This window comes from Pavona decussata, unplaced genomic scaffold (assembly GCF_977016875.1).
Source record: "Pavona decussata unplaced genomic scaffold, jaPavDecu1.1 SCAFFOLD_254, whole genome shotgun sequence".
Classification (NCBI taxonomy): domain Eukaryota; kingdom Metazoa; phylum Cnidaria; class Anthozoa; order Scleractinia; family Agariciidae; genus Pavona; species Pavona decussata.
In genome coordinates this window covers 4632290-4658673 of record NW_028145657.1, presented here as the reverse complement: position 1 = coordinate 4658673, position 26384 = coordinate 4632290, and the positions used below count along the sequence as shown (strand labels likewise).

Here is a 26384-nt window from a genome sequence, read left to right as displayed (position 1 = left end):
TTTTCAAGTTTCAATCCATACCGGCCTACTTTGTCTCTTGTCAGAGGCACTAATCGGCAGTTTTATTGCACTGGGGTGATAATTCAAAACAAACTTGACAATTATTTCGTTGTTTCTGCTGACAGACAAACATTTTTGGGTTTTCAAATGACAGCAAATTTGCGTGATACTGCCCCTTTAAAAGGAGTTGAGCAAGAGTAGTTGTAGAGTTGCTGTAAGGTGTTCAAGAGTGACAAATAAAAGAACTCAAAAGAAGAAGAAGAGTAAACGTTTCTTCCTCCCTGTGTTATACCCTAACAATTGGTATAACGACAAACTCTCGAACGGTTAAACTGAAGCGCAAACTTCATGTGAATTTTTAACTACTGGAATACTAGTAAGTTAGGCAAGACCTATCCACCCTAATCAGGATACATTTGAAAACCGATACTTCTTTTGTCGTTTAAGCCTTCATTTCACGCTCTCAATCTCCCACTGAACGGGTCTTTTTTGAATGCATTCAGAGTGGATGACGCTCAGGCTAGGTTTTCAAGTGTAGACGGGGGAAACGGACCGTTTCCCCCGCTTTTTGAAAACCCACTGGAGGTCATGCCAGTCACGTGCGCACGTTTCATCGCAAGAGACAAGGGCGTGTTTTAGAAGAGACAGCAAAAATAACATGAAAAAGATAATTCGGAAAGAAAGCATTTGACGAATTTTCGGGGCGAAAACAACGCTTCCAAGTTTAATACCTGGATAAGTATTGACGGCACCTGAGAATCAAGTCAATCAAGGCACGTTTAAACAGTTTCAGCATTTGCTAACAACATTCGTTCAACATTGAGTTTGGCAAATGTTGAAAATGAAAACAATGTTGTGTATTGACCATTCAAAAGGGTTCAACAATGCGCCAACATTCCGCCTAAAATTTCCAAGAAATTCAGACATTACGAGGAATGAACAGGGGCACGCAACGGTAAAATATCTGTTCGGATGGAAGGTCCCCTAAAAGTTTCGAAAATTTTCGCCTAGCGATCCCCTAGACTTTTCGAGGTTTTTTCGGAAAACCATCAAGTTGCCATAGAATTATCGGAAATAATGTGCTCACGTTTTATGAATCTCATAATTTTCGGATGGTGATTTTGTCTGCTAAAATTTTCGTCTAACGTATCGTGCCCCTGAACGAATTAAAAAAAAAATTATTAACACACTGCAGGAAAGCAATGCTATTTGAGATGTTTTATTAATCTCAGTTTCCAATGCGATGAACATCATAATAGGCGATACGGGGCTAACCGACTTCAGGTATGAAAAGATATTTTGACTGGAATGGAAGTTATTGGAAGTAGTAAGCAGTTACACCCGCCGTTATATAGATTAAATATATATTAATCGTTATAGAACCACTATTTTAAACGTACCGGCGTCAGCCGTCACACATACTCTATTCAACGGCTAAATAAAATGAACGTAGTTTTCTTTTTTCAATTTTTAAGAACCTTTATAAAGGAGTGGCTGGCATGGCAAGAAAGTCAGGCCCTGCCCCACTCCACCCCTGAAGGTACATTAGTGGTGACCTTTGGGGCACAAGAGAACTGGGATTTTTGTGTGATGGATGACGTAATTGCTAACGCTTCCAAGCATTGTACGTCTCAGGAGTCCTGCACCCCTACTGCTCATAATGATTATGGTGGATTTCTCTTGTTCAGCTATTTCACAAATCTTCTCTCCTGGTTTGCCTTGCTCCACCTTGAATCTGATTTTAAGCTGCGAGAGAGAAAAACAAGAATAATTTTCCGAGTTAAGGGGGGACTTAACGTAAACGCCATTTTACCGCACTTCAATGGAAATATATCGTTCACGTTTCAAGCGATCCAAAAACTTTATGTTCATCCCATAAATCTATGTTGTGGGGTGTTTTGTGAATTTTGGGATGATTTTTGGGTATATTTGGGAGGAGATAGTTTTTCTAGAAGGATTGGTTAAATTAAGAGAAATAAGAAATATTGAAGAATTAGTGAAGTTTTAAAATAAGAATTTGTGGGTAATAATTAATAGACGGATACCAAGTTAGTCCACTAGCAACCTGGGAGTCGGTGCTCTTGCGTGGGTATCGACTGTCTGTTAGTGTTCCAAAAATCATTTTCTTTCTTCTATCCCTTCTTAAAACCACTTCAAATTTCATTCAAACTTAGGCTAAGTCCCCCTTTAAAAGTGCAGCACATTTTGTGTTGTGACTGTTTGACCTGTAATTTAAATGGAAAATGTAATCTCTTTCTTGTTGAATTAGTATGGGAAAACAATGTGTAACAGTTGTAATAGTTTACAGAAAACAAAAGCCATTTTCATGGCCTTCTCATTTCCAAGAATCTCCTCTTTCTTAAGGTCTCATTAAGCACGCAGTTTGAGGCCAGCTGCGAATGTAAATCACAAACTGTTGTGAAACTTTGCTCAGCACAATTTCAAGTCTGGTATAAATTACCCTGAAAACAGGAATGAGTTTTAGGATCCTGGTCTGAATACGTAGGGTATAGTCTAAATTTTTAGCCGTCTCCTCCCCCTCACCCACAAGAGAGGAAAGGGGGGAGGGGGGCAGGGAGAGGAGTCGACTGACAATTCAGACTGTAAGGTAGGAATATGACATATTTTTGTCTGAAGAAAGGTGTACGCCCTAAGGAGTGGAAGAACAGAGATGTACTGGCTAGTGTCTGAACCAGACTTCAAATCAGACTTCAGGGCAGAAGATCAGAAATTCAGTGATTAGAGGCTAGGTTAGGTCAGGTTAATTCAGTCTCTACATTTTCCTGTTGTTTCCACAGACAGGAAAATATCACTTCACATTGCTGGTGTCTATAAATCAAGGTAAACATGACATACTGGGTGGGGGGGGGGGGTAACCTTGTGATTAGCCCATTTTACAGTTGTGTGCTTGGTTGGAAGTGAGGCTGGGGGTGACCTTGTTTTGATACAAACCTCACTCGTTTTCATATGTAGATCATGCTGTTCTTATGCTAACTAATTTGCGTTCACAAATGAAAAGCAGTGAGGTTTGTATCAAAACAAGGTCATCCCCAGCCTTGCTTCCAATCCAAGGCCAGGTCACTAAGTACAAAACTGTAAAATGACTTATCGACTAGCAGCCCATCCAGGGGGGAGTAGCAATACTCCTGGTTACTAATTCAGGCTACAGAAACAATGATAATAAGAAGCTTTGTCCGTATGGGTCACGTGGCTCAAAGTATGTGCCACTTTACCTTAACTCCCTCCACCCCCCTTAGGAAAGAATCCCATTATCAATACAACTGAGAGAGAGCTGGAATATAATGTAACTGAATAATTGTACTCTTATCAATAACATTGACAGTGCATGTAAACTCTACCTCCAGCTCCTTGCACCGATCAGTGTATTTCTTTTCCAAAGCTTTCATATTTTCCTCCACTTTCTTGACTTCACGTTTCCATTCCTCAATACCCAAGGCATCTGCAGGATTGACATAAAGAGTGTCATCATGTTAAGCAATTGAGTCAACTACAGATACTATGCTGTCGATCCCACCAGAAGAAACAACAAAATGTGACCTAGCTGCTAATAACTGGCAATTAAATTATCCCATACATAAATATAAGGTGACTTTGTGGAAGTAAAAATACTATAAATCAACTGGTACGAAATGCAGGTTACAGCTGTGACACTACATACATCACAAGAACAGGTCATGCATGTCCTTTAAATTATAAATAAATTGATTATATAAATAACCTTGTGATTTTTACTTTTCCCAAGTTTTTTGGCTGCTTTTGAATATAATTTCCACATCCCCCTATTGCCATGAGTTTTGAAACAATATTGCTGATCAACTTCTACAGGGTGTCCCAAAAGTTCGTTCCTCTATTTTAAATGGTTATATCTCAAGAACGCAGCTTTATTTCTATACACAATTTAAACAAAGCAATTATATTTCAACTAAGTACAAGTCTTCCAAAATTTAATATCCTGAGTGCCCCCCTTATTTTTTATCACATTTTGAAGCCAGTGCGTGGCATGGAATGCGATAAATCGCGCAGCGTAGATGGCTTGATGTTCTTCCAGGCTTGTCTCAGGCGTCTTTTTAGGTGATCCATGTTCTTAGGAGAAGGGTCCTTGTAGACTTCGCTATCCATGATGCTCCAAAGGTTCTCTACAGGGTTGAGATCTGGCGAATTGGCTGCATGGCCATTCTGTCTTAGCGAAAAAATTCGGCAGGTTTTTACTACACCATGCTTGGGTAGCCTTTGCCGTGTGGGCTGGTGCCCCGTCCTGTACCAGCGTCATCTCCTTTTTGGAGCTGAACAGTTTTTGCTTGTCTACAGCTTCTGTCGTACTTCTGCGGCGTAGCAGAGGCTAATTTACTTCTTTCTTAAAGATGTTTTCGATGTAATAATCGGCAGATACAGTTCTCCCTTGGGGTACAAAATGAAGAGCAGTCAAGCCACGTCCGGTCATCCCACCCCACATCATCCATTTTGAGCTGTTCTTAACTTGGTAAGCTGGCGGAACTTTGTCCTCTTAATTGTGAGCCCCATTAATGATGTCATTTTTGGGGTTTGGAAATTGAAAGAGGTATTTGGGGCATTCATCTGAAAATAGGATTTTATCCTCCCAATCTTCTGCAGTGAGATGTTTAAACGCCTTTGCGAATTCCAGATGCGCGGTTCGCTGCTTTGTACTGAGAAGAGGCTTCTTTGGCCGTCCAAGTGCCCTCCATCCTTGGTTTTTCATGTATCTCCAGACAGAGTTTTTACCCCCATCAAGGCTTTTTCTTTCGAGCTCTCTTGCAAGTTGTCTTGTCAAATTCCCTCTCTTGTATTTAGCTTTATTCAAAACTTGAATTGCTGCATCTTTGATTACCTTTAATGGCCTTCCACTTCGTTGTTTATCTTCGAAATTTTCGGCACTTCTCGCTGACCATTTCACAACCCAACGCTCAGATTTTTCTAGAGTTTTAGCAATTTCTTTGACTGTGAATCCGTTAACTCTTATTGCATAAGCTCAAATGGAAGCCCTCAAATACGTAAGCTTTTTACCATTTAAAAGGTTCATTTTCCGTACGAGAACAAAATTAAAATGGTTCGATGAGTGCAGCAGCTCAACTAAAAAAACTGCCGAAAAAGTGATCACAGTTTTGGCGGGTCTCAAATTAGACGCGAGCGTGCAAATTTGGCGGGAAAATAAAAAATATATTCAAAATTTTAGAAATAAAGTAGCACAAATGTAAGGCAATAGCTGTCTTGCAAACTTGTATTTGAAATTATTCGGTACTCGAGTAAAATTGCGTTTAAATGCAAGCTTTTAAAGTAGAGGAACAAACTTTTGGGACACCCTGTATGACAAATTTTAACTCCAATTGGATAATCCTACTGACAGTAAGTTTTTCTGCCAAACCAAGGGCACAGCTCTGGTTTTTTTTTAACTATAAATAGCCATAAACCTGGAAAATTGATTTGAAACGAAACGATTTGTGACGTCATCAACTTTTGAACAAAAACTTGAATATCTCTGGAATGAGAGAAGATATTCAAAAAAGAAAATGCCATTCTTGTTCTCTTTGAAATTCCTTTCAAATAAGCATAAGTTAAGTTTTACTTCATATAGGCACTTTAAAATACTAAAAAATTATTAAACTTTGTTATCCTGCTGCATACTACAAGGGTTAAAAACCTCCAGACATTAAGCTCCCACAAATAGAAATACTACACTTTAAACGATTAACAGGGATCTGTGATCTTACCAGCAAGAATTGGAAGATGGGGTTGCTCCACAATATGCAAAAGTATGACTTGATCTCCTTCAATAAAGATGTTCTCCACAAACCCTGAAAGACATATGAAGAAAACTTTTTTTTATGACTTCTGCAGAATTAAGTATAATTCACAAATGTCATAATTTTCCATTCCGCCATTCTGTGTTTTAGGATTTTGGGTGATTTTCCACGATTCCACCGTTCTGCCGTTCCAGCTTTTAGGGTCGCCGGTTATCTAGGTTAACTCCTTATAAGGCGTCAATTCAATACAGTCAACTCTCTCAAAGCGACCACTTCTCGTAAGCGACCACCTCCCGTAAGCGACCACTTCGTAAACAACCGTTTTGTTTCTCAGTTAAATACTGTTTCAAGGGCTCTCTCGTAAGCGACCACTACTTAAATTTTCAAGGGACCGCGACCACTTTTTAGGCCAGAAATTTGACATATTCTTTTGTTTTCTGTTTCCGGTAAGCAACTACCCAACATATTCGCGTATGATCTGAGTAAATAATTACTCAGAAGCAACAAAAGTTTAATTTTTAATGACGCTACCCCGGACAACTGACATTTTACAGACAGAGAAGATTACTATAATTAGATCTGTAGGTAAATGGGAATTGTTACAGTGATCTGTTCCAAAATGTTACACAAAGTTTCGTCAGAAGAATGAGTAGATGTGAAAAAATCAAATAAATTAGTTTCAATTTGCCTAATTTTAGCTGCTAGGGTAATATTTTTAGGTAATTAATTTATCAGTCCAGTATTAGGCTTATTTTATTGATCTTTCTCGTAAGCGACCACCTCCCGTAAGCGATCACTTTGTCGTGCACCAAGGGTGGTCGCTTACGAGAGAGTTGACTGTAGTTTAACTGAAGGGCTAAGGGCATCAACCATGTTAAAAGTGCCCGAATTTTTTCATGTCACCCGGCCTTCAATTTGTTCAAAGAAAATTAAATGTTGTTTTTTTTTTCTGTTGGTTTACACTTAGTTCTCAAGAAAAACATTGAGTCTGCGAGAGAAGAGCAAAGAAAAAAGGCAAAGAACAACAACAACAACAAAAGAAACAAACAAACAAAACAAGAGCGAATGAATAAATAAATAAATAAATAAATAAAATAAAATAAAATAAAAATAAAATAAAATTAAATCAATATTTTTTTGATCTTTAATTATAAAGACCTCAGGCAAAAATTCAGGTATTTTTAAGAAAAACATGAAATTGACCTACAATTTGACAACATGCTCTCAGCTGCCCTTCAATTTATGACAACTTAAAAACTAACATCTGAACTAGTAATCCGAACTAGTAATCGGAAAATCTTAGGTTCGACTCCTGATAGGAGCACTCGGATTTTTTTTCCGAGTATGCCTGTACTCTTACTGAATAATACATCATTCACAAATATTTCTTGTTTTACAAAAAATTATCTCCTGGCAGCTTATGGACATTTAGCAGATCATATTTTACAAGACAAAATTCATGCACTCCTGATGCTACTTCCAGGGTGAGTGGAATTTACTTCACATAGCTGACTCTATAGCTATATGGAGAGGTTTCACCCAAATGGGGTTGTTTTTTCAACCTCGTTGTAGACAAAAGGGTACAAGGCAAATAATTTTGTAAAACCTTGCAAAAAATCATGGTGAACTGAAAGTGAAGCAGTCGAATCCAAATACAAGAGAGGGAAGCAAAATCTGGGGAGAGGATTACAATGCAAGGATTTGGTGTTAAAAGTAAAAAGTCTATTGCACCAATAATGTCTTCATGCCTTAAGATATCTTTGGGCCATTAGAGAGATCAGGTGTAATTTTTGTTTTACATACATGAAAGCAGTTACCAAGTTCAAGTCAAGTTCAAGTTCAAGTTTATTCAAAAATGTTAAGGTTACCCTATACCTTCAGAGGTGTCTTCAGAGGTGTCTCGCGTCCAAGCGAAGTAGCGCGTCCGGTTTAAACTGTAGATACCTGAACCCTTATATCAAATTAAAGCTTATAGAACTGGCTATCCAACTAAACCAAGAATTTTGAAATAAAATGAATTGCCGAATTTTTAGCGCTGTTTTCTCGAATAATTTTTTTTTACTTGAAGGAGCCACTTCAAAGAGCTAAAACTTAAAAGGAATTTCTTCTTTTGCCTTCAAATTTGGACAGTAGCTAGTTTAACATATAAACAACAAAAATATATGTCTGTGAATTTTTTCTTTTGAAATATTTTTTGTCTGAGAGCGATTTTTGTACGATTACTCCACATTTTTTTCATCCTATTTCGAAAATGCTCTATAACTTTTCACTGCGATTGAATATGGCAAAACGCAGACACGTTTTTTTAGCGCTTTGGGTCCGGAAACTGAGGAGCAAATTAAATTAGCAAAAAACAAAATTCACTTTGACTTGTAGCTTTAAAAAGGTGATTCGCACGCTCGCAATTAGAGGTTGTGAAAAATTCGACAATTCATTTTATTTCAAAATTCTTGGTATAGTTTGATAGCCAGCTCTATAAGCTTTAATTTGATATAGGGGTTTAGGTATCTACAGTTTAACCTGGACGCGCTACATCGCTTAAACGCAAGACACTTCTGAAGGTATCGGGTAACCTTAACAAAATTCAAAGACAATGTACACTAACCCGCATGTAGCTAGAGCTAATCTAGGCGGGTAGTGAGAAGACCAATTTACATAGTGGTAAAAGTTGAGTCTCCTAAACTAATTCAATCAGTCTGCCTGTGATAATTCACATTCAATTTAATTTTTGGCAATTAATATATTATTCATAAACAGGAGGCTAGAGATAGCCTTTACTTGTGCTGTTGGATTTGAAGCCATGGTTCTCCAAAGGTACCAATTCAAAGAAAAAAAGAAACATTTTTATATGTGTGTCAACAGCTGCCATGTGCTATTTTGGTGAAGTTCTTAAGTTTGTATTAAAATGTTCCAGGGGTACATGTACAGTACCTATGGAAATTTGTGACACAAAAAAGGATTCAAATGAGGCCATTTCTAGACTAATGTGGCCTGAGACATGGCACAAGTAAAAGACAATGGGATTTACATTTAAATAACTGATGTCCCGTAACTTTCTGATCAATTATTGGCTTTACCCTTGACCACATAATGAGGCTACCCCACCCCCTAAGAAAATGTCTATTTAAGCTTTAATTGTAACCTGAGGGATACTCCCTTACACGATCGGGTTCATATGAAGAGAAGCCCTCATTAGAATAGGGTCCAAATTTGAAGGCCGGACAGCTCATATCCACCTAAGAAAGTACTAATTAAAAGCAACCCCCTGGAATTTTGATATAAATTTCCTGTTTCCACATCAAGTCAAATTGGCGTGACAACAAAAATTTGCGACGTTAAAGAATACTCGCTACTCGCTAAAATTTACACTGCATGGCGATAGATTTTCCAAGGTAACAAACACTGGCTTTAAATGTATTATTCCCGTCTTCACACGCCAGCAAAATATAAAAACAGTATCGAACAATTATTATTTTTGTTAGTTTTTGCGAATACAAAGGTGTTAATCCTCACACGTGGCTGAATACATTAATTTGAACAAATTAAACCTTTGAACCAAGGGTCAAATTCTTAGTTGTGATCAGATACAAATTTCTCAAAAGAATAAGCCCCATGCAAGGAGCAGAATTCAATGATTTATTCCCAGTAAAGTGACGTGTGAGTTCCAGCAACAAATGCTTGTATATAATCTGATTGTGTACTGAATAATGCGCATGTGATGATGGGGAACGACGTTTTCCTTTTCTGAACGTCTTGCTTGAAGAAAGTTCTGCGTTAACTACTTACATTCCAAAGCTTGCATGCTCCATTCACTTTGATCTACCGCCAGAGTTACAATTCTCGAAGGCTTTTGCGAAACTTCAGCCATTGCAAGAAAATTTTTAACACAAGCTCAACACAAGCACCTGACTTCAAACCGAACGTGAGACAGATCACGGACCCAAAAGGATGTCTGAGCAGGACTGGGAAGAGTACACAAACATGACTTCAGCTGCTATCAAGCTTATTCAGATTTTTAAATTTTCTTCGATAATTGTTACGCAAAAAAATAATAATAATAATAAATAAATAAATATCGCGTTACCTACTCTTACTTTATATTTCCATTAGCTTCCATTCCGTCACTGACAACCTCATCCTACGGAGTCACACAAGGCTGAAAACTCACGATCAGTCAACTCGAACTCGACACTTTCAATGAACGATTCAGTTGCAATTCGGAGGCTCACCTATGTAATGAGAATCCCAAGGCGGACAAAACAGCTGACAAACAGCCACTGTATAAATTACAATTGACGCTGTTTACCGAACATGTGTTCAAGGCTTCTTGCATGGGATTCGGACGTCACAAATACGAATGCAAATCAATGGTATCACCTCTGAGTTTTTCTTTTCAAATGTTTCTTCTTTGAACTATTAAATTAGAACTTCTGCTAATTAGTTTGATTTGAATTTTTAGGATTTTCAGTGTATAACACACCACATCAGCATTGCTGTGATTTTTCAACATAATAGTTACCATAACTTTGATTGCCAGTCGTGTTTGGATTCACGTCCTTGTGTCCCTTACTAATGAAAACCAGAATCGAAGAGGACTTCTTTACTTGTGAAAACCAAGACCTTTTAGAATTTGTTGTATGCGTGAGGAAAATAAAGCATGCAGAGTTATACTGAAAAACTGAAACGATTACAAAACGTGAAAGTGAAGAAAAATCTTTTCACGACGTGTGGACAAGAAAATTTTTCGTCAATAAACTTATTGAATTAATCTCACGCAACAAATAAGTTAGAAATAGAGTATTCTGATAATTCACAATGGTGTAACTGATAAAACAACCGTGTTTTTAAAAAAGTCGAACTTGATGTCAATGAAGTTTTTTTTTTAAGAAACTGTTTAGCCAAGACTAAAGTCCGAGGTAACATTCCTTTTTTCAATGCATTTTTCCTAATTAAGACGCTTAATCCTTTTCAAATCAATTGCTGTATAAAACATAATTACAGTTTTTGTTATTGTCATTGATTTCTAATACAAAAGGATTTTTTAGAACGTGCATTAATTGGCATCGTTTTCAAACCCATTGTTGTTAAAAGTAATAACGCAGTTTTTGTTATATTGCCATTGATTTCTGTATCGAGTCACGATAAATAAGAATGCGGTAATAATTTTTTTGTGATGCAGCACACGGACAAGATCCCACTTGACAAAAGTTTAAGTAAAGCGATTTAAGGCATGCGCTGTGAATCTGTGTGAATTGAAGTGAAAATATTCAAATGAAGAATTCCATGTGCTGTTCGGTTTTGTCACCTTACGTTTGAATCAAATTTGTTAAAAGTCCAAAGTATTCCGTGCCTTTAAAAACTCTGATACAAAGGATAAGAGTTGAATTGTAAAACTTTATCCTATTTGTTTCGTTCTAGGAATTAATACCATTCCCTGATGAAGGTAGCGTAGTCTAACGAAACGAAGTACGATAATAAAAAGTTTTCCCTTCAAGTTATTCAGACTTAGCCCGATGACTCCAGCCCTATAGATTTAGTGGCTTTTGCTTGGAAAGCCATTCTCTTGATCAATAAGGGCATTAGTTTCTCGAGAAACTGTAGTCGGGGTCGGTGCATGGGGGATTGGAAATCAATATTTGGTTTGCTAAGGTAAGTTGGTCACTGTTCACATTCGCTCTTACGAAGGGCCGCGGCTGGAACTGGAAACGTCGTCCGCAGCTTCAGAATCTCTACCGAGTGACAAAATCACCTTATCTACCCAGTTTCTCGTGGAAAACGCTAAATGAATTGTGTATCGAAAATTATAAAAGCACATAACAGCGATACTAGAATTTATTGAGGCTGATCACAAGTTATTATTCAGAACAAAAAAACACAGTACGCTGTACAGCGTTTGCTTCCTGTAATTATATTAACAGCGTCATCACATTTTCAATTTGCTTAACAGTAAACAAAGGTGTGACACTGAGATGCATTTTTTCATCTTTTTGTTTTTTCTTATATCTTGCATCAAGAACAAACTACATTGTTTTATTCAAGTAACTTAGTATATCATTACAGAACAGTTGACTGGAACATTCTGTTACCTCCAGAAAGGCAGCGAGATCTGTTCTACGGGGCAATTTTCTCGAGGAGACAAGTCATAGAATACATGTTACACGCCGTAGCGTAACTCGTAACGTCGCGTAACGAAAGAAGTCCTTTTTTTCTTGCAAGTCTCAACGCAACTTTTTTTTTAGTTGCAGTCTACACATTCATAACGGGGCTTCAAAGTACTGAACATTCAAACACGAAGAAATGTCGACCTGATACTAAATAGTTACCGCACAGTTTTTTGTTGTAATGGGATTACTAAATGCAATCATCTTCATTTTTTCCCAGTTTACCCAGGACTTACACATTTGTATAGCACAAAACGAATACAATCTCTCATCTTTTTTTCTCTTTTGTCATGCGTCCAGTGAAAACTTAATTGTTCTATTGAAGTTACTCTTCAACCAATGGCAAGGTTAGATAAAACTCTATTGTTAATGGAGATGTTAATTAGCCTGATGGACGCCAACTTAAATTCACACCCATTGTTGTTGTAAACAATTGCGTTACACCTTTCCTGCTCTGAAAACATATAAAAGAAGATTTTGAAGCTCACTGATTAGTTCAGTTAGACGATCATCCCAGCGTGCCCTGAACATAAACATCATGTCTCTAACTTCTGAGTTGCTGTTTCGTTCACGCGTCAGGCGTAAACTAGATTTTGGCCAAGTAATGAAGAAGCCACAGGAAACCAATGCCGATCGATATCACGTCGGAAAAAGCAAGCCCAGCTTCACTCACCGTCGGCTTGACTTCGGAAAAACCGAGCCATCAGTATTACTTCGTCACCCTGGTAAGTAAACCTTTGCAATTATTTTACACGCTGTAAGCCGATTAAATTATTTTTACGAAGCTTAACGCAGACTGGTTGAAGAGTGTACATTTTTAAACAAAACAAAAACTTACGAGCAAGTATTGATTGCGTTTTGGTCAGCCTTGTAGTCCACTAACCAGTGTTATCTAGCAAACGACGCGTATCAAAACGTCGTTTGAGTAATTAGTCTCGTTCGTACAGCTTTTCGATGTATGATGTATTTTTCTTTTGGCTAAGGCGGAGAAATCTTAGCCCGTCTGAAAACAGCCTTTATCTTATTAACAGTCTAAATTGAATTAGAGCATATAACTTGTGACAAAGTTTTTTCTGCTAGTAGAACTGAAAAGCATAATGCTCCCTTTAATATCCGTTCGCTTAAAAATCTTTTATGATTCTGCAGAGTTAAATCTGCAAAGGAAAGAATACAAAACAGCACGAATTTTATCTGCTGGTTGTTTGTTGCTCTGACGAAAGAGAATTTATGACAAAATATTGAATTTTGTGTATTTCTGTAATCAGATCTACTTCCCAACCAAGACGACTCCGACCAGACCAGTTTCCGCGTCAAGAGAACCTGCCTGACCTATCAACAAAAAACAGCCCTAGAGGAAGTGTTCCGGAACCAGAAGTTCCCAAGCAGGAAAGAGAAAATGGCTCTTGCGATAGAACTTGGAGTCACTGAGCTTGAAATACAGGTATTGTCCTCCCATAGTCTGTAGATTCTGTATTTCTCGCGTTAGGAACCAACTTCCAAATTTGTCTTAAAGGTTTCCGAATATGACCCGAAGTAATCCGAAGGCTTCCAAACGCACGGGAAGTTGACTGAAGACCACAAAGAACGATTGCAATATTTACCATGCAAATCTACCTCACAAATGATCTATAGTGTTTCCCCTATGGCAGAAAACTTGGCACCAACTTTCGTGAAGATCTTGAAAGATCGAGCTTGGAATTCTTAATTTTGGAGGGTTTGGAGAAACTTAGAAACTTTTACGCTTCATATGATAAGTTGGCGTGCTTTCAATTTTTTAAAGTGAGAATTTTAGATTAGTGCATGGAAAAGTAAGAATTTCGAGTTATGCTCTCATAGGGGCAGGTATTCTCGTACATCCTTCTATAACTAGCTGGACTCGTGTTAATTTTTGATTCCTGTTTTTCAGATGTGGTTTAGGAACCGGCGTCAAAAGTGGAAAGAACAACAGAAGGGAAGCCAAGTCGCTGAGTTGCTGACGGCCAATCCACGAACCCCTTTTCCTCGACCATTCGAGAAATTACTTTCTCGCATTCCTGACGTCATCGATCGCGACGCCATCGACGTGCCAGCCCAGCCCTCCGCGAACGTGTTTGTCTCGTTGCCAGCTCCATCAGTTTGCGCTCCGGACATCGAACTTACTGACTTCAAGTCTGATTCAAAGAGCTCATTCAAAGCAGACCGAAAAACTTCTAAGAATAAATATGTCAGAGTTTTGAGGCAGGAATAAGGAAATTATAAAATAAAGGATAAAAAAAATGTAATATATTTTTTAACGTGTTTGTGAGTATTTTCTTAGGTCTTTTGTAACTATTCACTGTTAGGGGACACATGCACAACTTAGTTGGCCGGCACACTGGGGCCTACCAATCTGTTTGTCAATAAATTAAGGCAGAAACGTGACATCTCGATTCTCTCTGTTTTATTTCGTTACAGGACTTCTCGTTATCTTGGCTACATTACCATATATCCCCGTGTACTCTAATCCCTCTTAGAGGTAGGTCCGGTTTTCTGCAGGCGAGATAAATTCCTATTTTACTCAATATAGTTCCCCCCTCTCTCTCCTTTCTTTGCGCACTTAGGGAAAAAATTACCGGTATCCGTAGTAAAAAGGGACTGGCGTGATCGAGACGAAAACTAATGAAAAAATGTCTTCACTATTTAATCAATTTCGTAAAATTTGATTTCTTTTTATACTGAATAAGCAAGGTCTCACGAACTTTGTTAGTCTGTTGTATGCTCAATATAAAGGTTTGTTGCGGTCTGGACATACTAGAAGACGTGCATCACGGGGTTTTATTGGTTTATTTCCATTTGAAAGATTTAATACACACAATGTTTTGGGGACCTCACACGAGAGGAAATACCGACATGTCTACGATTTAGAATTTTGGAGGCTTACCTATGAGAATCCCAAGGTGGACAAAACAGCTGGAAAACAGTCACTGTATAAATTACAATTGACGCTGTTTACCCAACATGAGTTCAAGGCTTCCTGCATGGGATTCGGATGTCACAAATACAGATGCAAATAGTGGTATCACCTCTGAGTAATTCTTTTATGTTCTTTAGCTTCTTGGAGCTAAATTTGCCTCTCAGTACTTTTGCTTATTAGTTTGATTTGAATTTTTAGGATTTTTAGTGTATAACACACCACATCAGCATTGCTGTGATTTTTCAACATAAAAGTTACCAGTAAATATGATTGTCGTGTTTGGATTCTCTTCCTTGTGTCCCTTATTAATGAAAACCAGAATCGAAGACGACTTCTTTACTTATGAAAACCAAGACCTTTTAGAAACTGTTGTATATGAGAGGAAAATGAAGCATGCAGAGTTATACGGAAAAACTGACGAGATTACAACACTAAACTAAAGAGATCGTAAACTAGCATAAACGTGAAAGTGAAGAAAAATCTTTTCATGACGTGTGGACAAGAAATTTTTATTCAATAAACTTATTGAATTAATCTCACGCAACAAATTAGTTAGAAATGGAGTATTCTGATAATTCACAATGGTGTAACTGATAAAACAATCGTGTTTTTAAAAAAGTCAAACTTGATGTCAATGAAGTTTTTTTTGTAAGAAACTGTTTAGCCAAGAATAAATTCCGAGGTAAAATTCCTGTTTTCAATGCATTTTTCCTAATTAAGACGCTTAATCCTTTTCAAATCAATTGCTGTATAAAACATAATTACAGTTTTTGTTATTGTCATTGATTTCTAATACAAAAGGATTTTTTAGAACGTGCATTAATTGGCATCGTTTTCAAACCCATTGTTGTTAAAAGTAATAACGCAGTTTTTGTTATATTGCCATTGATTTCTCTATCGAGTAACGAGAAATAAGAATGCGGTAATAATTTTTTTTGTGATGGAACACACGCACAAGATCCCCGGCACTTGACGAAAGTTTAAGTAAAGCGATTTAAGGCATGCGCTGTGAATTGAAGTGAAAGATGTTCTTTTTTGTAAAAGTCCAAAGTATTTCGTTCCTTTAAAAAATCTTTTAAAAAGGATAAACTAGTGAGTAGCACTGAAGGAACTCGGTTGAATTGTTTTTTGTCCTATGCCTTTCGTTAGAATACGCTAACTTCAACAGAAATTAATACAATTCCCTGATGAAGGTAAAACGTTTTCCCTTCAAGTCATTCAGACTTAGCCCGATGACTCCATCCCTATAGATTCAGTCCTTTTGCTTGGAAAGCCATTCTCTTGATATAAGGGCATAAGTTTCTAGGGAAACTGTAGTTTGGGTCGGTGCATGGGGGAGTGGAAATCAATGTTTGGTTTGCTAAGGTAAGTTGGTCACTGTTCACATTCGCTCTTACAAAGGGCCGCGGCTAGAACTGGAAACGTCGTCCGCAGCTTCAGAATCTCTTTACAGCAACAAAAGCACATTATCTACTCGTTCTCGTGGGAAACGCTAAATGAATTGTGTATAGAAAATTATAAGAGTACATAACAGCGACACTAGAATTAATTGAGGCTGATCACAAGTTATTATTCAGAACAAAAAAACTGACAGTACACTGTACAGCGTTTGCTTCCTGTAATTATATTAACAGTGTCATCACATTTTCAATTTATTTAACAGTAAGCAAAGCTGTGACACTGAGATGTATTTTTTTCATTCTTTTTTTTCTTATATCTTGCATAAAAAACAAACTACATTGTTTCAGTCGAGTAACTTATTATATCATTACAAGACAGTTGACTAGAACATTCTGTTACCTCCAGTAGGGGAGCGAGATCTGTTCTACGAAGCAATTTGCTCGAGGAGACAAGTCATAAAATACACGTTACACGCCGTAGCGTAACTCGTAACGTCGCGTAACGAAAGAAGTCCTTTTTTCTTCTTTCGTCTCAACGAAATCTTTTGTTGGTCGCAGTGGCATCCATAAGGTTTTCATACTGAACATTCAAACACGAAGAAATGTTGGCCCGATACTAAATAGTTACTGCACAGTTTTTTGTTGTAATGGAATCACTAAATGCAATCATCTTCATTTTTTTTTTTCAGTTTACCCAGGATTTACACATTTGTATAGCACAAAACGGATGCAATCTCTCACCATTTTTTCTCTTTTGTCATGCGTCCGGTGAAAACTTTATTTTTCTATTGAAGTTACTCTTCAACCAATGGCAAGGTGAGATAAAACTCTATTGTTAATGGAGATGTTAATTAGCCTGATGGACGCCAACTTAAATTCACACCCATTGTTGTTGTAAACAATTGCGTTACACCCTTCCTGCTTTGGAAAGATATAAAAGAAGATTTTGAAGCTCACTGATTAGTTCAGTTAGACGATCATCCCAGCGTGCCCTGAACATAAACATCATGTCTCTAACTTCTGAGTTGCTGTTTCGTTCACGCGTCAGGCGTAAACTGGATTTTGGCCAAGTAATGAAGAGGCCACAGGACACCAATGCCGATCAATATCACGTCGGAAAAAGCAAGCCCATCTTCACACGCCGTCGGCTGGACTTCGGAAAAACCGAGCCATCAGTATTAGTTCGTCAACCTAGTAAGTAAACCTTTGCAATTATTTTACACGCTGTAAGCCGATTAAATTATTTTTACGAAGCTTAACGCAGACTGGTTGAAGAGTGTACATTTTTAAACAAAACAAAAACTTACGAGCAAGTATTGATTGCGTTTTGGTCAGCCTTGTAGTCCACTAACCAGTGTTATCCAGCAAACGACGTGTATCAAAACGTCGTTTGAGTAATTAGTCTCGTTCGTACAGCTTTTCGATGTATGATGTATTTTTCTTTTGGCTAAGGTGGAGAAATCTTAGCCCGTCTGAAAACAGCCTTGATCTTATTAACAGTCTAAATTGAATTAGAGCATATAACTTGTGACTAAAGTTTTTTCTGCTAGTAGAACTGAAAAGCATAATGCTCCCTTTAATATCCGTTCGCTTAAAAGTCTTTCATGATTCTGAGTTAAATCCGCAAAAGAAAGGATACAAAACAGCACGAATTTTATCTGCTGGTTGTTTGTTGCTCTGACGAAAGGGAGTTTATAACAAAATATTAAATTTTGTGTGTTTCTGTAATCAGATCTACTTCCCAACCAAGACCAGTTTCCGCGTCAAGAGAACCTGCCTGACCTATCAACAGAAAACAGCCCTAAAGGAAGTGTTCCGGAACCAAAAGTTCCCAAGCAGGAAAGAGAAAATGGCTCTTGCGATAGAACTTGGAGTCACTGAGCTTGAAATACAGGTATTGTCCTCCTATAGTCTGTAGATTCTGTATTTCTCGCGTTAGAAACCGACTTCCAAATTTGTCTTAAAGCTTTCCGATTATAAACCAACGTAATCCGAAGGCTTCCAAAGGCACGCGAAGTTGACCGACGACCACAAAGAACGATTGCAATATTTACCATGCAAATCTACTTCACAAATGATCTATAGTGTTTCCCCTATGGCGGGAAACTTGACACCAACTTTCGCGTAGATCTTGAAAGATCGAGCTTGGAATTCTGAATTTGGAGGGTTTGGAAAAATTAGAAACTTTTACGCTTCACATGATAAGCTGGCGTGCTTTCAATTTTTTAAACTCAGGAGAATTTTAGATTAGTGAACATCCATCTTTAACTAGCTGGACTCGTGTTAATTTTTGATTCCTGTTTTTCAGATGTGGTTTAGGAACCGGCGTCAAAAGTGGAAAGAGCAGCAGAAGGGAAGCCAAGTCGCTGAGTTGCTGACGGCCAATCCACGAACCCCTTTTCCTCGACCATTCGAGAAATTACTTTCTCGCATTCCTGACGTCATCGATCGCGACGCCATCGACGTGCCAGCCCAGCCCTCCGCGAACGTGTTTGTCTCGTTGCCAGCTCCATCAGTTTGCGCTCCGGACATCGAACTTACTGACTTCAAGTCTGATTCAAAGAGCTCATTCAAAGCAGACCGAAAAACTTCTAAGAATAAATATGTCAGAGTTTTGAGGCAGGAATAAGGAAATTATAAAATAAAGGATAAAAAAAAATGTAATATATTTTTTAACGTGTTTGTGAGTATTTTCTTAGGTCTTTTGTAACTATTCACTGTTAGGGGACACATGCACAACTTAGTTGGCCGGCACACTGGGGCCTACCAATCTGTTTGTCAATAAATTAAGGCAGAACGTGACATCTTAGACTGCAAGCAGTCCCTTTCTGGATAGTCGAAAGATCGCGCGAAATAGCCGAGCGTGTTCTCCTCGCTCCGATCTCGCTGCGCTATGAGCACACCATCTCGACTAACCAGAAAGGGACTGCTTGCAGTCTAGTGACATCTCGATTCTCTCTGTTTTATTTCGTTACAGGACTTCTCGTTATCTTGGCTACATTACCATATATCCCCGTGTACTCTAATCCCTCTTAGAGGTAGGTCCGGTTTTCCGCAGGCGAGATAAATTCCTACTTCACTCAATATAGTTCCCCCCTCTCTCTCCTTTCTTTGCGCACTTAGGGAAAAAATTACCGGTATCCGTAGTAAAAAGGGACTGGCGTGATGGAGACGAAAACTAATGAAAAAATGTCTTCACTATTTAATCAATTTCATAAAATCTGATTTCTTTTTATACTGAATAAGCAAGGTCTCACGAACTTTGTTAGTCTGCTGTATGCTCAATATAAAGGTTTGTTGCGGTCTGGACATACTAGAAGACGTGCATCACGGGGTTTTATTGGTTTATTTCCATTTTAAAGATTTAATACACACAATGTTTTGGGGACCTCACACGAGAGGAAATACCGACATGTCTACGATTTAGAATTTTGGAGGCTTACCTATGAGAATCCCAAGGTGGACAAAACAGCTGGAAAACAGTCACTGTATAAATTACAATTGACGCTGTTTACCCAACATGAGTTCAAGGCTTCTTGCATGGGATTCGGACGTCAGAAATACAGATGCAAATAATGGTATCACCTCTGAGTAATTCTTTTATGTTCTTTAGCTTCTTTGAGCTAAATTTGCCTCTCAGAACTTTTGCTTATTAGTTTGATTTGAATTTTTAGGATTTTTAGTGTATAACACATCACATCAGCATTGCTGAGATTTTTCAACATAAAAGTTACCAGTAAATATGATTGTCGTGTTTGGATTCTCTTTTTTGTGTCCCTTATTAATGAAAACCAGAATCGAAGAGGACTTCTTTACTTATGAGAAACCAAGACCTTTTAGAAACTGTTGTATATGAGAGGAAAATGAAGCATGCAGAGTTATACGGAAAAACTGACGAGATTACAACACTAAACTAAAGAGATCGTAAACTAGTAAAAGCGTGAAAGTGAAGGAAAATCTTTTCATGACGTGTGGACAAGAAATTTTTCCGTTGAATAAACTTATTGAATTAATCTCACGCAACAAATAAGTTAGAGATGGAGTATTCTGATAATTCACAATGGTGTAACTGATAAAACAACCGTGTTTTTAAAAAAGTCAAACTTGATGTCAATGAAGTTTTTTTTTAAGAAACTGTTTAGCCAAGACTAAAGTCCGAGGTAACATTCCTTTTTTCAATGCATTTTTCCTAATTAAGACGCTTAATCCTTTTCAAATCAATTGCTGTATAAAACATAATTACAGTTTTTGTTATTGTCATTGATTTCTAATACAAAAGGATTTTTTAGAACGTGCATTAATTGGCATCGTTTTCAAACCCATTGTTGTTAAAAGTAATAACGCAGTTTTTGTTATATTGCCATTGATTTCTGTATCGAGTCACGATAAATGAGAATGCGGTAATAATTTTTTTGTGATGCAGCACACGGACAAGATCCCACTTGACAAAAGTTTAAGTAACGCGATTTAACTGGGGGCATGCGCTGTGAATTAAAGTGAAAATATTCAAATGAAGAATTCCATGTGCTGTTAGGTTTTGTCACCTTACGTTTGAATCAAATTTGTTAAAAGTCCAAAGTATTCCGTGCCTTTAAAAACTATTATAAAAAGGATAAGAGTTGAATTGTAAAACTTTATCCTATTCGTTTCGTTAGGAATTAATACCATTCCCTGATGAAGGTAGCGTAGTCTAACGAAACGAAGCAGGATAATAAAAAGTTTTCCCTTCAGGTTATTCAGACTTAGCTCGATGACTCCAGCCCTATAGATTTAGTCTTTTTGCTTGGAAAGCCATTCTCTTGATCAATAAGGGCATTACTTTCTAGAGAAACTGTAGTCTGGGTCGGTGCATGGGGGAGTGGAAATCAATATTTGGTTTGATAAGGTAGTTGGTCACTGTTCACATTTGCTCTTACGAAGGGCCGCGGCTAGAACTGGAAACGTCGTCCGCAGCTTCAGAATCTCTACCGAGTGACAAAATCACATTATCTACCCAGTTTCTCGTGGGAAACGCTAAATGAATTGTGTATCGAAAATTATAAGAGTACATAACAGCGATACTAGAATTAATTGAGGCTGATCACAAGTTATTATTCAGAGCAAAAAAACACAGTTCAGCGTTTGCTTCCTGTAATTTTATTAACAGTGTCATGGTGACATTTTCAATTTGCTTAACAGTAAGCAAAGTTGTGAAACTGAGATGCATTTTTTCATCTTTTTTTCTTTTATCTTGTATCAAGTAAAAACTACATTGTTTTAGTTGACCAACTTATTATATCATTACAGGACAGTTGAGAACGTTCTTTTTCCTCCAGTAGGGCAGCTATATATATCTGTTCTACGGGGCAATTTTCTCGATGAGACAAGTCATAGAATACATGTTATACGCCGTAGCGTAACTCGTAATGTCGCTTGACGGAAGAAGTCCTTTTTTTGCAAGTCTCAACGCAATCTTTTGTTAGTCGCACTCTACACATTCATTAGGTCTTCATACTGAACATTCAAACACGAAGAAATGTCGGCCTGATACTTAATAGTTACCGCACAGTTTTTTGTTGTAATGGAATTACTAAATGCAATCATCTTCATTTTTTCCCAGTTTACCCAGGACTTACACATTTGTATAGCACAAAACGGATGCAATCTCTCACCATTTTTTCTCTTTTGTCATGCGTCCGGTGAAAACTTAATTGTTCTATTGAAGTTACTCTTCAACCAATGGCAAAGTGAGATAAAACTCTATTGTTAATGGAGATGTTAATTAGCCTGATGGACGCCAACTTAAACTCACACCCATTGTTGTTGTAAACAATTGCGTTACACCCTTCCTGCTTTGGAAAGATATAAAAGAAGATTTTGAAGCTCACTGATTAGTTCAGTTAGACGATCATCCCAGCGTGCCCTGAACATAAACATCATGTCTCTAACTTCTGAGTTGCTGTTTCGTTCACACGTCAGGCGTAAACTGGATTTTGGCCAAGTAATGAAGAAGCCACAGGACACCAATGCCGATCAATATCAAGTCGGAAAAAGCAAGCCCATCTTCACACGCCGTCGGCTTGACTTCGGAAAAACCGAGCCATCACTATCACTTCGTCACCCTGGTAAGTAAACCTTTGCAATTATTTTACACGCTGTAAGCCGATTAAATTATTTTTACGAAGCTTAACGCAGACTGGTTGAAGAGTGTACATTTTTAAACAAAACAAAAACTTACGAGCAAGTATTGATTGCGTTTTGGTCAGCCTTGTAGTCCACTAACCAGTGTTATCTAGCAAACGACGTGTATCAAAACGTCGTTTGAGTAATTAGTCTCGTTCGTACAGCTTTTCGATGTATGATGTATTTTTCTTTTGGCTAAGGCGGAGAAATCTTAGCCCGTCTGAAAACAGCCTTTATCTTATTAACAGTCTAAATTGAATTAGAGCATATAACTTGTGACAAAGTTTTTTCTGCTAGTAGAACTGAAAAGCATAATGCTCCCTTTAATATCCGTTCGCTTAAAAATCTTTTATGATTCTGCAGAGTTAAATCTGCAAAGGAAAGAATACAAAACAGCACGAATTTTATCTGCTGGTTGTTTGTTGCTCTGACGAAAGAGAGTTTATAACAAAATATTGAATTTTGTGTATTTCTGTAATCAGATCTACTTCCCAACCAAGACGACTCCGACCAGACCAGTTTCCGCGTCAAGAGAACCTGCCTGACCTATCAACAAAAAACAGCCCTAGAGGAAGTGTTCCGGAACCAGAAGTTCCCAAGCAGGAAAGAGAAAATGGCTCTTGCGATAGAACTTGGAGTCACTGAGCTTGAAATACAGGTATTGTCCTCCCATAGTCTGTAGATTCTGTATTTCTCGCGTTAGGAACCAACTTCCAAATTTGTCTTAAAGGTTTCCGAATATGACCCGAAGTAATCCGAAGGCTTCCAAACGCACGGGAAGTTGACTGAAGACCACAAAGAACGATTGCAATATTTACCATGCAAATCTACCTCACAAATGATCTATAGTGTTTCCCCTATGGCAGAAAACTTGGCACCAACTTTCGTGAAGATCTTGAAAGATCGAGCTTGGAATTCTTAATTTTGGAGGGTTTGGAGAAACTTAGAAACTTTTACGCTTCATATGATAAGTTGGCGTGCTTTCAATTTTTTAAAGTGAGAATTTTAGATTAGTGCATGGAAAAGTAAGAATTTCGAGTTATGCTCTCATAGGGGCAGGTATTCTCGTACATCCTTCTATAACTAGCTGGACTCGTGTTAATTTTTGATTCCTGTTTTTCAGATGTGGTTTAGGAACCGGCGTCAAAAGTGGAAAGAACAACAGAAGGGAAGCCAAGTCGCTGAGTTGCTGACGGCCAATCCACGAACCCCTTTTCCTCGACCATTCGAGAAATTACTTTCTCGCATTCCTGACGTCATCGATCGCGACGCCATCGACGTGCCAGCCCAGCCCTCCGCGAACGTGTTTGTCTCGTTGCCAGCTCCATCAGTTTGCGCTCCGGACATCGAACTTACTGACTTCAAGTCTGATTCAAAGAGCTCATTCAAAGCAGACCGAAAAACTTCTAAGAATAAATATGTCAGAGTTTTGAGGCAGGAATAAGGAAATTATAAAATAAAGGATAAAAAAAATGTAATATATTTTTTAACGTGTTTGTGAGTATTTTCTTAGGTCTTTTGTAACTATTCACTGTTAGGGGACACATGCACAACTTAGTTGGCCGGCACACTGGGGCCTACCAATCTGTTTGTCAATAAATTAAGGCAGAAACGTGACATCTCGATTCTCTCTGTTTTATTTCGTTACAGGACTTCTCGTTATCTTGGCTACATTACCATATATCCCCGTGTACTCTAATCCCTCTTAGAGGTAGGTCCGGTTTTCTGCAGGCGAGATAAATTCCTATTTCACTCAATATAGTTCCCCCCTCTCTCTCCTTTCTTTGCGCACTTAGGGAAAAAATTACCGGTATCCGTAGTAAAAAGGGACTGGCGTGATCGAGACGAAAACTAATGAAAAAATGTCTTCACTATTTAATCAATTTCATAAAATTTGATTTCTTTTTATACTGAATAAGCAAGGTCTCACGAACTTTGTTAGTCTGTTGTATGCTCAATATAAAGGTTTGTTGCGGTCTGGACATACTAGAAGACGTGCATCACGGGGTTTTATTGGTTTATTTCCATTTGAAAGATTTAATACACACAATGTTTTGGGGACCTCACACGAGAGGAAATACCGACATGTCTACGATTTAGAATTTTGGAGGCTTACCTATGAGAATCCCAAGGTGGACAAAACAGCTGGAAAACAGTCACTGTATAAATTACGATTGACGCTGTTTACCCAACATGAGTTCAAGGCTTCTTGCATGGGATTCGGACGTCAGAAATACAGATGCAAATAATGGTATCACCTCTGAGTAATTCTTTTATGTTCTTTAGCTTCTTTGAGCTAAATTTGCCTCTCAGAACTTTTGCTTATTAGTTTGATTTGAATTTTTAGGATTTTTAGTGTATAACACATCACATCAGCATTGCTGAGATTTTTCAACATAAAAGTTACCAGTAAATATGATTGTCGTGTTTGGATTCTCTTTTTTGTGTCCCTTATTAATGAAAACCAGAATCGAAGAGGACTTCTTTACTTATGAAAACCAAGACCTTTTAGAAACTGTTGTATATGAGAGGAAAATGAAGCATGCAGAGTTATACGGAAAAACTGACGAGATTACAGCACTAAACTAAAGAGATCGTAAACTAGTAAAAGCGTGAAAGTGAAGGAAAATCTTTTCATGACGTGTGGATAAGAAATTTTTCCTTCAATAAACTTATTGATTTAATCTCACGCAACAAATAAGTTAGAAATGGAGTATCCTGATAATTCACAATGGTGTAACTGATAAAACAACCGTGTTTTTAAAAAAGTCAAACTTGATGTCAATGAAGTTTTTTTTTAAGAAACTGTTTAGCCAAGAATAAAGTCCGAGGTAACATTCCTTTTTTCAATGCATTTTTCCTAATTAAGACGCTTAATCCTTTTCAAATCAATTGCTGTATAAAACATAATTACAGTTTTTGTTATTGTCATTGATTTCTAATACAAAAGGTTTTTTAGAACGTGCATTAATTGGCATCGTTTTCAAACCCATTGTTGTTGAAAGTAATAACGCAGTTTTTGTTATATTGCCATTGATTTCTGTATCGAGTCACGATAAATAAGAATGCTGTAATAATTTTTTTGTGATGCAGCACACGGACAAGATCCCACTTGACAAACTTTAAGTAAAGCGATTTAAGGCATACGCTGTGAATTGAAGTGAAAATATTCAAATGAAGAATTCCATGTGCTGTTCGGTTTTGTCACCTTACGTTTGAATCAAATTTGTTAAAAGTTTAAAGTACTCCGTGCCTTTAACCGAAAACTCTTATACAAAGGATAAGAGTTGAATTGTAAAACTTTATCGATCCTTTTCGTTTCGTTAGGAATTTTAAAATACCATTCCTTGATGAAAGTAGCGTAGTCTAACGAAACGAAGTAGGATAATAAAAAGTTTTCCCTTCAAGTCATTCAGACTTAGCTCGATGACTCCAGCCCTATAGATTTAGTCCTTTTGCTTGGAAAGCCATTCTCTTGATCAATAAGGGCATTACTTTCTAGAGAAACTGTAGTCTGGGTCGGTGCATGGGGGAGTGGAAATCAATATTTGGTTTGATAAGGTATTAAAGTTGGTCACTGTTCACATTCTCTCTTACGGTGCGGCTACTTGCCGACTGAAAACGTCGTCCGTAGCTTCGGAATCTCTACCGAGTGACAAAATAACCTTACGTAAGTCTTTCTCGTGGAAAACGCTAAATGAATTGTGTATCGAAAATTATAAGAGCACATAACAGCGATACTAGAATTTATTGAGGCTGATCACAAGTTATTATTCAGAACAACAACAACAACAACAACAAAAAAAAACACAGTACAGCGTTTGCTTCCTGTAATTCAGTATATATATTAACAGTGTCATAGTCACATTTTCAATTTACTTAAAGGTAAGCAAAGGTGTGACACTGAGATGCATTTTTTGATCTTTTTTTCTTATATCTTGCATAAAAA

General features: G+C 37.6%; 1 protein-coding gene across 1 annotated transcript; it reads right to left on the bottom strand.

Moving 5' to 3' along the window:
* Positions 1-1183: 1183 nt before the first annotated feature.
* LOC146456716 (uncharacterized) lies at positions 1184-9729 on the bottom strand. Its single transcript, XM_085093039.1, has 4 exons — positions 9567-9729; positions 5748-5831; positions 3360-3460; positions 1184-1746 (listed from the first exon to the last, which is right to left on the bottom strand). The coding sequence occupies exons 1-4, from the start codon at positions 9646-9648 to the stop codon at positions 1546-1548; spliced, it is 468 nt and encodes a 155-aa protein (XP_084949165.1). The 5' UTR covers positions 9649-9729; the 3' UTR covers positions 1184-1545.
* Between the last annotated feature and the right edge of the window lie 16655 nt (positions 9730-26384).

Bases quoted from the DNA above. Each gene is read 5' to 3' on its own strand.
- LOC146456716 (XM_085093039.1), bottom strand. From the start codon at position 9,648: ATGGCTGAAGTTTCGCAAAAGCCTTCGAGAATTGTAACTCTGGCGGTA. The intron at 5,832-9,566 runs GTAAGTAGTTAA...TATGTCTTTCAG, and splicing joins GAGCATGCAAGCTTTGGAAT to GGTTTGTGGAGAACATCTTT. The intron at 1,747-3,359 runs GTAGAGTTTACA...TCTCTCTCGCAG, and splicing joins ATCGGTGCAAGGAGCTGGAG to CTTAAAATCAGATTCAAGGT.